At 41.9% G+C, this 11,431-nt stretch overlaps 1 protein-coding gene across 1 annotated transcript; it reads left to right on the top strand.

Annotated features, from left to right (window-relative positions):
* The first annotated feature begins 403 nt into the window (after positions 1 to 403).
* On the top strand, positions 404 to 6,701 carry GATD3 (glutamine amidotransferase class 1 domain containing 3). Its single transcript, XM_065741629.1, has 7 exons — positions 404 to 555; positions 2,819 to 2,871; positions 3,652 to 3,765; positions 4,074 to 4,193; positions 4,927 to 5,019; positions 5,344 to 5,500; positions 6,052 to 6,701. The coding sequence occupies exons 1-7, from the start codon at positions 442 to 444 to the stop codon at positions 6,178 to 6,180; spliced, it is 780 nt and encodes a 259-aa protein (XP_065597701.1). The 5' UTR covers positions 404 to 441; the 3' UTR covers positions 6,181 to 6,701.
* Positions 6,702 to 11,431: the final 4,730 nt, after the last annotated feature.

Raw genomic sequence — 11,431 nt, 5'->3', positions numbered from 1 at the left:
AGAAAAATTCATCCTGTGTAAATCTCTGCAGCATTTAAGCTAATGCAGAGAACGTGTTACATTTCAGATAAAATGATTATGGTTGTTACTTCTTAATCTAATTTACTGATTTTCATATGCATGTCTTACTGTCAGACTTGGTTTTTTTTAAGGACCATATCCTTCTAAACTGCATAACACATAGCTCTCATTGCTTTGGGACTGTCATGATTTGTGTTCTATAAAAGAGGAGTTCTGCCATTCATTAAACTGACTAAATTTATCCTTAATCTTTTTAATCGTCTTTTGAGTTCATGGGATTAAGAAGCACAACTTGGTCCTCCAAGCCTCTAGGGGGCGCCCCCAACACCACTGCCAGGCGCGCAGCGGCCTCCCAGGGCGGCCCGCCCCCGGCGGCCTGCTGTGCTCCGCGTTCCGCCAGCCGTCCGCTCACTTCGAGCTATGCTGCCCGCCCGCGGGACGGCCCTGTGCTCCGCGCTGCGGCGGGCGGCTCCTTGCGGCTTCGCCTCCTTCCACTGCTCCGCCCGCCGCCCCCGCGGCGCCCGCGTCGCTGTGGTGAGTGAGGCGGGGGCCGGGGCAGCGCAGCGCGGGTAGCGTTCGTGCAGGCGCGTCGCCGTGCCGCTGCGAGGGCGGCGGGGCTCGGTGCGCTGGTGGAGGTGTGAGGGCTCTGCGCGCCGTCAGGCCTGGCTGGGAGGAGCTGCGGCTGGGATGTGGAGCCGCTTGGAACAGGCAGCTCGGGGAGAGCCAGGTCAACAGTGGGAAATTAAGTAACACTGGGCTTCTGTGCAGCTTGGAGTTGAGTTCCTTATGCAGAACTTCCGTGCAATGAGGGTGATGGAGCTCTGGAACAGGCTGCCCAGAGAGGTTGCAGAGTCTCCTGTGCAGATACTCAAAACTCATCTGGATGCCTGTCTGCGTGGCCTACTGTAGGGTGCCTGCTTTAGCAAGGGGTTGGACTCGACGATCTCTTGAGGCCCCTTCCAGCCCCTGTGGTAGAGGCTGGGAAACAAACTTTATTGCTTACATTAGTGTTGTAAACTTCTGACTATAGTAGGAGGCAGTTTTTATCATTAGAATGGTACCAGCATAGCAGAAGAACAGTACTTTAGTATAGATCATAGAGTCATTTAAGTTGGAAAGATCACTTAAGACCACCGAGTGCAACCAGCAGCCCATCACACTGTGCCCACTGACCATGTCCCTCAGTGCCACATCCGCACAGTTCTTGAACACCTCCGGGGATGGTGACTCAACCAAGTCCCTGGGCAGCCTGTGCTGCTGCCTCACCACTCCTGAGAAGAAATGGTTCCTAATATCCAACCTGAACTTCTGTTTCCACTCATCGTATCACTGTTAACCAGGAGTAGAGGCCAACACCCACCTTGCCACAACCTCTTTTCAGGTGGTTATAGAGAGCAGTGAGGTCTTCACTGTGCCATCTCTTCTCCAGACTGAACAATCCCAGCTTCTCCAACTGCTCCCCCTCAGACTTGTGCTCCAGACCTTGCACAGCTTCGTTGCCCCTCTTGGCATGCACTCCAGGGCCTCAATTTCTTGTAGTGAGGGGCCCAAAATTGTACACACACAGCACTTGAGTCACAGCCTCACCAGTGCCGAATACAGAGAGATGATCACCTCCCTAGTCCTGCTGGCAACACTATTTTTGATGCAAGTTAGGATTTTAAAGAGTTTCAAGGGCATTTAGCAAGTCCTGCATACAGAAGATAAGTACAGGACAGTTGCTTTTGTGTTTGTTTATTCTACACTTGCCAAGAGATGGAATAAAAACATAAAAGGTAAAGATCACTTGTAAATATTAGAGCAATGAAACTGCAGTTAGCTGTAGTTAACATGGGCAGCAGAGCGTTCCTGGTCTGGTGTAGTGAAGTGGTGGGACATCAAGTCTGATAGCAGAGAACTGGATGTAGTGAGCTGAAAGCCCCTCCAAATCCTAAGTTTCTAAGACAGTTTCTCTTGAGTTTCTGTTCATCTGTCTATGATAAAAATCTTCCAGATTTCTTAAAAGCAGAGTTAAAACCAGGAGGTAAGAGAGGAAATGGATGCTCTTTTACTGGATTTTTTCAGAACCAAACAGAACCAAAATCCAGAAATGTTCATAAATATACTTTCAAGAACTTGATTTTTAGATTTGTTTGTTCTTATAACCTTTTTTAAATTGTTTTCCTTTTTTTTCTTTTACTTTGTAAAAGATTCCCTCCAGCCATACAAGAACAGCTCGTTACTTTGTGCTTTTTATTCTCCATTGAGTATTAGCAAACTGAAACTGTTACTACTGTAGTAATAAAGTGTAGTTAATGTTTCATAATTGGATCAAAAGTGACTTAACTATTAATCTGTGATGTGGATCCGTAGACATAATGCAGCAGCAGGTTACATAGCTTGTCATACGTGTGCTTCTAACCCACTTGGGTTTTACATGCATCTAGGTAAGGATGTGTTTTGCACCTTAATGACATTTGATAACATTGGATGTATGGCACTCAAAATAACCGACTGCATTCATGGTACTGTGCCAGCTTGTAAACACTGAGGAGCAAGTACAGAAGCAAGTAAATACACTCATTCTCTCCAGGCCCTGTCTGTCTAGGGTAGGTTGCTAAAAATAGGGAATGCCTGTTCTGCTGTATGTCAGATGGCCGTGCTGGGACTAATAGTGCGATGCTGACTGACTTGGCAAAGAGCTTTTTCCTTAGTTATTTTAATTCTTCAACTTATTTCATTTATGTTCTTAAAATCTTACAAGGACTGTGCAAGCTTTTGTATCACTTGAAGTACTTTCTTAATTTTGCTATTGCAGGTCTTGTCTGGCTGTGGTGTCTACGATGGCACAGAAATCCACGAGGCTTCTGCGTGAGTTGCTTTCTGAAACTGAGCTCAAAAGAAGTGTGCTTTACATTAGAACACCCCACTGAATTCATTTTTTCAATCTCTAGTGTTAAGCTTTCTCTGAAAGATGCTGTATAGTTGTACTTCAGAGGCTGTAATGGGCTTTTGAAGCTTTTGTCAAAGCTTCAACCAGAAGCTCACATTGTATCATTGCTGCATGATTCCAGTCCAAAGATGCAGAGCACTGCGTGTGGTGCCAGAGCAGTGAGTTTGATAAAGACTGTTTTTTTTTTTCAGAAACAGAAATTCAGGCTTCTGGAGTCAATTTCAACAGCAATAGAACTTAGTTTCAAAATCGTCTGGAGTTTTTATTTCTGGGGCTAAATTCAATGCTGTTAATTGTTAATTCTCAAGTCAAATTGTTAACTCTTAATCTAGGTGAAAGATCTCTGATTAACAAATAGCAAGTGTGCTCATAGATCTGTTAATGGTGAGGCTCTTCCTTAACACCCAGGGGCTTGCAATGGGAAAAGAAGTTCATATGGTTCCTGGTTGCCTAGAGGGGAACACTGAGCAAAGAAATTTGTCTCTAGCATTCCTGACCTGTCCTCCAGACTGACTTTCTGTTCTGAACTTTGGTGTTACATGGAGGGATTTTGCTCCCTCTTTTGCTCCTACTTTGGTAGGATGTGTTTTTCCTATTTTTTTCTTTTCAAAATCAAGTGGAATGTTTCTAGCAAGACAAACGAGCAAATGAAGCCTCTCTCCTAAGGTTTTCAGCATGTTTGGTTTCTGTTTTCATAGCATCCTGGTACACCTTAGTCGTGGGGGAGCTGAGGTTCAGATGTATGCTCCAGATGTTCCTCAGATGCATGTTGTTGACCACAGTAAAGGACAACCAGCTGAAGCTGAGTCAAGGTAAAGCTGTGTTACTGTGATTTCTGTGATAGCCTGTAGCTGAACTTGGAGCATTTCACTGGCTGGCTTTAATAGCTTGATGCTAGCTGGTGCTTTGTTGGAGATTAAGAAGTAGTAATTCTGGTGGTGATTATGTGTGGCCTTCTAATGTCAGTGTTTCCCAGTGTTGATATTTCAGAAGCATTTTATAGCTTCAGTTGCTGAGTACCACATTTCTCATTTCCTCCTTTTCTCTGCCAAACTTTCTTTATGCCCTTTTGTGTGCAAGTGTTTAATTCGTGTCATTCTTTCATTTCCTGTTCTTCAAGGAATGTTTTAGTGGAATCTGCAAGGATTGCTCGTGGCAAAATCACTAACCTGGCTAAACTTACAACAGTGGACCATGATGCTGTGATATTCCCAGGTGGATTTGGAGCTGCTAAGAACTTGTGAGTAGCAAGTAAATATTAGATTCCTTCTTTGTAGTTCACACAATAAAATCAAGGAGTAATAAATGGTCTTATTCACACATGTGCAACTGCTACTTAATAAGGAATACTCTGCTCAAAGTGTTAAAATAAGTGCCATTTGTGGTGGTTTCCAGTTATACTTCTTACTGGCACTAGCAATATTAGTGATAAATAGATAATGCACAAGATGTCCTTTTTCCCCTGCCTTTGTGGTGATTCTTTTAGAGGTTGACTGAGGCAAGTGAAGGTAAAACTTTTGTTAGTTTCCGATGCTGCTGGTATTATCCTTCTTTTCCTTTGTGGCAAAAAGTGCTCTCTTGCATTAGTAACTATGAAACAGTAGCTAGTTCAATAAATAAATTAGAAAAAAAATTATGCATTAGCCACATGGAATTCTAATTGTCTTGTTATTTTGTTGGTTTTGAGAAATTTAACTATTATTTTTCTTACTGATTTTTCTGCGTCAACATTGCTGTTCTTCTCAGTAATCCTAGAAAGCTAAATTAATAATTATTTTATCTAGGTGTTTAAATAAGTAGCTCTATGACATACTAAAACCATAGAAGTGAGTCCTTATGACTAAGACATTGCTGGTCAACTGCACCATTGTTCAACTTTTTCAACTGTCCTCAAGAGCCAAGACTTGGGGCACATAGATATCCTTATTGGTAGATTTATGCTGAGGTATGTATGAAGTTTCTTGTTGTGGCAGATCTACGTTTGCTGTTGATGGGAAAGATTGCAAGGTGAACAAAGAAGTTGAACGTGTCTTGAAAGACTTCCACAAAGCAGGCAAACCAATTGGGTATGTATGTTGCTCAGATAGGGGTGTTTGTTTGCACACAGAGACCAAGTGTGTTTGGTGGGAATGTGTGACTCTTGTGCTGGAGCTAGAAAAAAAACAGCTTTTTTTTACTAATCATAGCTTATTTTTAAAACATTTTTTTTTCAAGATGATTGCATGTGTGTAGGTGTTTGTGGAAGAAGAGACTAAGAAAACGTGGAATGGATGTTGTTTTGATATGCCTTTCCGATTTGTAAGACCACATCCATTTGAGTCTTTCCAGTCGTGACCAAGTCTTGAAAGAGTGCCATCACAGAACTGGTTTTGTAATTCTTTTTGTTGTAGTCTTTGCTGCATTTCACCAGTGTTGGCAGCAAAAGTTCTTTCTGGAGCTGAAGTAACTGTGGGCCATGAAGAAGAGGAAGGTGGCAAGTGGCCTTATGCTGGAACTGCAGGAGCCATTAAAGAGCTGGGAGGAAAGCATTATGTGAAGGAAGTAACTATATCCTTTCTTGTTAATCTCCACATATATTTAGGAATATATGGTTTATAGCAGATAGCATGTGTAATATGATACATGATTAGAAAAAATTGTCTTCTGTACCCAGCTGCTTTGTCTGAAGTTCTCAGTCACTGCCAGAGACATTTGGACACTTACTAACACAGTCAGACCGAGTGAATTTGCAAATGAAACCAGCATGAGATACAGTTTCTCAGTTACCTTTGAGATAAGTTTTTCCTTTCCTGAAGGCTGAAGCTGTGTTGAAACTGTACTCAGAGAGTGGCATTTTATTGCAATCCATTAAGTTTTCTTACGTTTCTTGGTGATGTCATTCCTACAGATTGCTCTTGCAGTGTTTGTGTTTCTGGCAGTATAGCTTCTACTATCTCATGTTATAGGTTGCAGCTGTCTTTAAAGCAGAACAATATAACATACATGGAGGTGTCCATTTATGGGATAATAGAGTTCTAAGATTATGTCAGCGATGGTGTATTTTGCAGATAGCATCTGCAGGTGAGTCACAGGCTGTGTTTTCCTTAACTACTTTTTACGAAGCTCATGTGGATACAAAAAACAAAGTGGTGACTACTCCAGCGTTTATGTGTGAAACAGAATTACATAACATCTTTGATGGCATTGGAGCCATGGTGAAGAATGTCCTAAAATTAACTGGCAAATAGACCGTCTGCTTCTGTCATGAAAACTAGAAATGTTTAAACTTAGCTTATAATAATAACAGCAGCATGGACCAATGGAAGTATTTTCATCTGCTTGTCCTTTTCACAGTGTGATAATTGCTTATATGAGGCTGATTGACTCCCAGCTGAGCTGCAGGGTTTTTCTGAAAGAGTTGCCTGCAGAAGGGCTTACAGGATGCAAACAGTCTGGCCTGAGACACTGAGCATTCTCTTGAGCTTTTTTAGATGGAGGGAGCTGTGCAGAAGTGTTGGGCAGCAGTCATCAAAGTGCACAAAAAGCAATTGAAGGTGCATTCGGAAATGGAGGGAAGATGTGTTGTAGAGACACAGTAGATGCAGTGCCAGTATATCCAGTGGACAAAGAGTGGTAGTGAGGGGAATAAGTTTGTAGTTCATTGTTGATGTGCTCAGATCTGTATCTGTGCACTATAAGCCAGGGTCAGCTGTCAAAGGAATAGATATTTTTCACATCCTACTGCTGGCTTTAATTTAATTAAAAGATTTAATTAAAGATTTAATTAAAAGTTTTCCTCTTCCACGTTAAGAATCCTATATTCACCAAGGAGCCATTCTGAGTATCAGCACCTTAGCTGTCACAGTACTAGCACTTTGAAAAATTCATCCATTGGCCCATTATAGCTGAAAAGGTCTTGAAAGGGAGGAGAAAATATCTGTTGATGTGACGCACAATTTTTAAGGATAATATCCTTATTAAAGTACTTGCACGACTAGCAAACGGATAGAAGAAAAAATCTGAACTTATTCTCACTTTCCCTCCTTCAGGGTAATAAAGCTTTCTCCGAAGGAACATTGAATGTCTAAAATTATGATGTATAAATAAATTCATATCTGCCTTTATCTTGTCCTTCATTTTTGTTTCATGACTGCCCCTGGTAATTTGTTCATATATTCTAGCAGTTTTTCTGCTTTTCAGTTCCCTTTACATATTTGAGTTGCTTTTAATGTACAGAATCCAGAATCTCCTTCCTCACCTTCCAAGCTTCTTTCCAACCTATTCATTATGAAGCAAACGTTTCTCAGATGAACACAAACAGAAATACACCTTTGTTTTTTGTTTATTTTTTAATGTGACAGACATGCTGAAGGAAACCGCTATCTTTCAGGGGTAGTTGTGTGTTTCTTAAATTAGATTTACAAGACTTAGACTGGATTGGAAATACTGTCTGTGACTGAAGAGTCACTAAGGATGTGGAATGATAGTTTTTTCTGTTGGGAAGAAAGGAGGAATGAAACTGAGAATGGACATTAAAGGCTTGCTTGGCGAGTGGTCATGGAAAATGTGCTTTTGCTTCTTGAGCCTTTTAGTGTATGATTTATTCTTTGTCACTAAAAATCACGTTAGGCTTTAGAAGAACTGAAGTTGCCCTCAAAGGCTTTGTTTCCTTGAAGGGCTGCATAGATATCCTTTGTGCAGATCACAGACTTCAGTGCAGTTACTGAGAGATCATGTGCAGTTGTCATGGTAGCAAACGTGGTTTGCAAAATGGTTTTTGGACACATTCTGAAACAGTGATTGGTGTTTGGCATTACGTTATATAGGAAATTTCAGTTGTTAGTAGATAACAGAAGAATATAAAACACTGTCAGTGTGTAATTCAGTGCAAATCAAGACTTTCTTCCATAAACTTTGTACACAAGTGGAAACCTATACTATCAGTTTTATACAGAGGGGCTTAGGAGAATATGAGAGAAGGCCTGAACAGCGTTGACAGTCTTCAGGGTTTGTCTGAATCAAAGAAATGTAGAAGTTTCTCAAATAACATGTAAAAAGATTTTACAGATGTTGTTACCTTTCCCATATCTCACTATTTTTGAGGGTGCAAGAATTGCCTGCCCTTACTTTATTTGTAAGAGGCTACGATTCCACAATGCTGTACAGAATACTGACTTCAGATACACTTTAGTTATTTATTTTTTTGTAAAGATTTTGTGTTTTTAGAACGCAGTTTGACCTTTGTGGAAGATGTAAGATCTTGTCCTCCAGCCAGTGTGAATTTGGAGGGGAATTCCACGTACGTTTAGAGATTAATAAAGTCATTTGCCAAGTTGGGTTTTTCCTTTCATCTCTAAGATGTTTGGAGCTGCTTAGGGGTTTCAACTGAGTGGACAGAAATTTGTGATTAAGACGTTTTGTTAAGTGCTGTCAGAAATGAAAGTGAAAAAATGTGCGTTCTCTGAGCCTCCACAAGGAGGCACGCAGCATCCAGCTCGCCGATCTTGTGATTTTTGATCTGCAAAAAGTGCTTTTACTGAAACAGAGTGGCAGGGTTTGAGTCACTTTGTTCTTCCCTCGCGGTTTGTGGCGACAAGAGAACATTTGTTGAGCAAATGCCCAGCAGAGGGCACTTCAGGAACAACAGTCAGTGAAGGTTTTCACCGAGCTGTCAGGCACAGTATTGCAGCTGTGGTTTTCTAATGACGTTTTTATGTTAATATTTTGGATACATGGAGGGAGTCAAACAAGTACTGATACCTACTTGTTTAATGAAAAGAAATAGGAGTCCAATTCCGTCATACTGAATGCATTTGTCCAGCTCTCAAAACCCATTTCTTTTATACCGTGACAGTGTTTGCAAGCTAGCATTATCTTACAGGAGGTTGTGGCAAGGTGGGGATCGGCTCTTCTCCTCTGTAACATATCAGTGGGACTGGGGGGAATGGCTTCAAGTTGCACCAGGGGAGATTCATGTTGGATGTTAGGAATATTTCTTCTCGGAAAGAGTGGTCAAGCACTGGAATGGACTCTCCAGGGAGATGGTGGAGTCACCATCCTTAGGAGGTCTTCAGGAACCTTCTGGACGTGGCACTGAAGGACATGGTTTAGGTGGGAATTAGTGGTGGTATGTGGATGCTTGGACTTGGATGATCTTGGAGATTTTTTCCAACCTCAATAATTCTATTAAGTGTGTGTATACATTAAAAAAAATGTTCATGTGCTTAGGTAGTCATACATCTGCAAATAATTGAAAGTTACCTTCATTCCAAGCCTGGAGTTGTTGCTTCACGCTATCTTTTTTTCCTCCTTGCCATTGTTTGCAGTGGCTGAGGAAAGGCTTTTTTTGTTGTGTGTATCAGCCTTAGCCCTCAGAAGAATTAAAAAGCTGGTAGTTGGGTATCTTTACCAAGATGATTTCATGTTGGTCACAGCCTCTGGGGGAAGAAGCAGTGAGAGAGAGGAAGAGAAGGGACTAGGTTTGGGTAACCCCAGAAACTGAAACAGAAGTTGCGAGAAGGATTGCATTGTCCATAGAAATGTAATTTCCTGCTATATATTTAGAAAATGCCTATTTTCAGTATTATTTTGTTCAACTGCTGAGTGAATGAGTACTCTCAGGCTTAGCTGAAATAACAGTGAAAATTCGACACCAAATATATCACATTGATGCCTTGCTGAGGGTCTGTACAGGCCATTTCTCTTTTATCATAAAGAGCTGAAAGGAGGTCAAAGGCAACTATTAAAGAGTAATCTCACTGTAAAATCAGATAGTCTACAAGATAAGCAAACAAACTTCTTTTTGTTTTTGCCTTACGAGAGTCACTGTCGCGCATGAAAAACTTGTTTCAACAGCCATTCTTTTGCAAGAATAATTCACAAAGATCACTGAAGAACTCCTTTAAGGTAGTAGATTGCCAGCCTGTGTTCTGTGCTTTTGTGGCCTCCGAAGTACTGCAGTTGAGAGAAGTGGAATAATGGAATGGTTTGGGTTGGAAGGGACCTCAGAGCCCACCCAACCCCAAAATCTGCCATGGACAGGGCTGCCCCCCAGCAGCTCAGGCTGCCCAGGGCCCCATCCAGTCTGGCCTTGAGTGCCTCCAGGGATGGGGCACCACAGCTTCTCTGAGCAGCTGTGCCAGTGCTTCACCACCCTCTCAGTGAAAAATTTCCCCCTGAAATCTAAATCTCCCCTTTTTTAGTTTAAAACTGTTTCCCTTGTCCAATCCAAGTAGAGATTCTGCCTTCTTAACGTATGAAATTTTTCTGCTGCTTTTGTTTTCAGAGCTATTCCTCTAGTTCACAGTGAAACTCAAGAAAACAGAATTTGTGTGTACTGCTTATGCTCTGCACAGTGAGGGAACTGTAAGACATTTGCTTGTCACATCGTCGTACAGGCAAGGAAGGACAGATCAAGGTTTGCTAGTAATTCAGATGTTTCCTTGCAGTCTTGTAGGAAAGCTGAATGCTGGTAGTGCATTACTACTAGGAATGGCACTAACTTCAGCTATGGGAAAACATAACAGGGATGTTGAAACATCTTACGTGCCAGTGCAAGTGTGAGTAATAAAAAAGTGTGGTTGCAAAGGATATCAAGAGGTCATCCAGACTTCTTCCCTCCACCCTGCATTCCTCCTGCCTTCATCTGCCCCTGTGCTTACTGTGATTCCTGACAGTTTGCAAGGAGCAGGGAGAATCACTTCTGCGGTTGAAGGAGGGCTTGAGGAATGTGGAGCTTCCTCATAAGCATCAGCCAGCCCAGTGCCAGCTCTTGAGCATACCACTGGGATGTCTGCCTCCACTGCAGTGAAGCACTGTTCCATCCCTACATGCCTACATTTGTGTAAGTAATTATTTGTCCAAGGAAGTTTTTTGCACGTGTATGGTCACACAGTGTCCACTTGTGATTGGCAGGGATCATACTGTTCACGGGCCTCAGCACCTTTTGGAAAGTAGATGGCTGCTTGACGGTCTGCTGGATTTTAGAAGTCGCACAGCCTTTGAGGTGGGAGCAAGGAACTCAGAGTCCTGGGTCTGATGGATCTCTGCAGATCCCACCTTTCCAAATGTCTGACAGTACAGGCTGCTTAGCGAACTGTAGGCATAACCGGAACACAGATAAAGAGCTTTGACATGATACCAAGCCGTCACTTTCAGTGGTGGTTTTACTTTTAGCACTTCTGTTTTTATTTTTAATCAGTTTTCATTTTGAAAAATACACAGAATCTGAGACCTTTGGTGGGTAGGACACAGAAGATCACACTATGTACAATTCTCACATTCAGATCTTTTCTTGAAGTGGGACTAGACAAAGCTGCTCTGTACCCAGGGCAGCTGAAATATCATCTGAGCTTTCCTGCAGCTGCAGGTGGGATTTTGTCTCAGTTCCTCACCCTAGATAGCCCTTTGCTTATGAAGGTTAAGCTAACAGTCTCTTTTACCTCAGTGGATACCATTTAAAGCCCTCTTTTCTTCTCTTTCTTTTCTTGCAAAAACAAT

This window comes from Cyrtonyx montezumae, unplaced genomic scaffold (assembly GCF_038088225.1).
Source record: "Cyrtonyx montezumae isolate F1298 unplaced genomic scaffold, pur_monq_1.0 scaffold_3, whole genome shotgun sequence".
NCBI classification, from domain to species: domain Eukaryota; kingdom Metazoa; phylum Chordata; class Aves; order Galliformes; family Odontophoridae; genus Cyrtonyx; species Cyrtonyx montezumae.
The sequence above is the reverse complement of the archived record's forward strand: the minus strand, read 5'-3'. Positions and strand labels throughout refer to the sequence as shown.

Excerpts from the sequence above, each read along its gene's own strand:
- GATD3 (XM_065741629.1), top strand. The coding sequence starts at position 442 with ATGCTGCCCGCCCGCGGGACGGCCCTGTGCTCCGCGCTGCGGCGGGCG. Across the intron at positions 2,872-3,651 it reads GAAATCCACGAGGCTTCTGC|CATCCTGGTACACCTTAGTC; the intron begins GTGAGTTGCTTT and ends CTGTTTTCATAG. Across the intron at positions 5,020-5,343 it reads AAAGCAGGCAAACCAATTGG|TCTTTGCTGCATTTCACCAG; the intron begins GTATGTATGTTG and ends TTTTTGTTGTAG.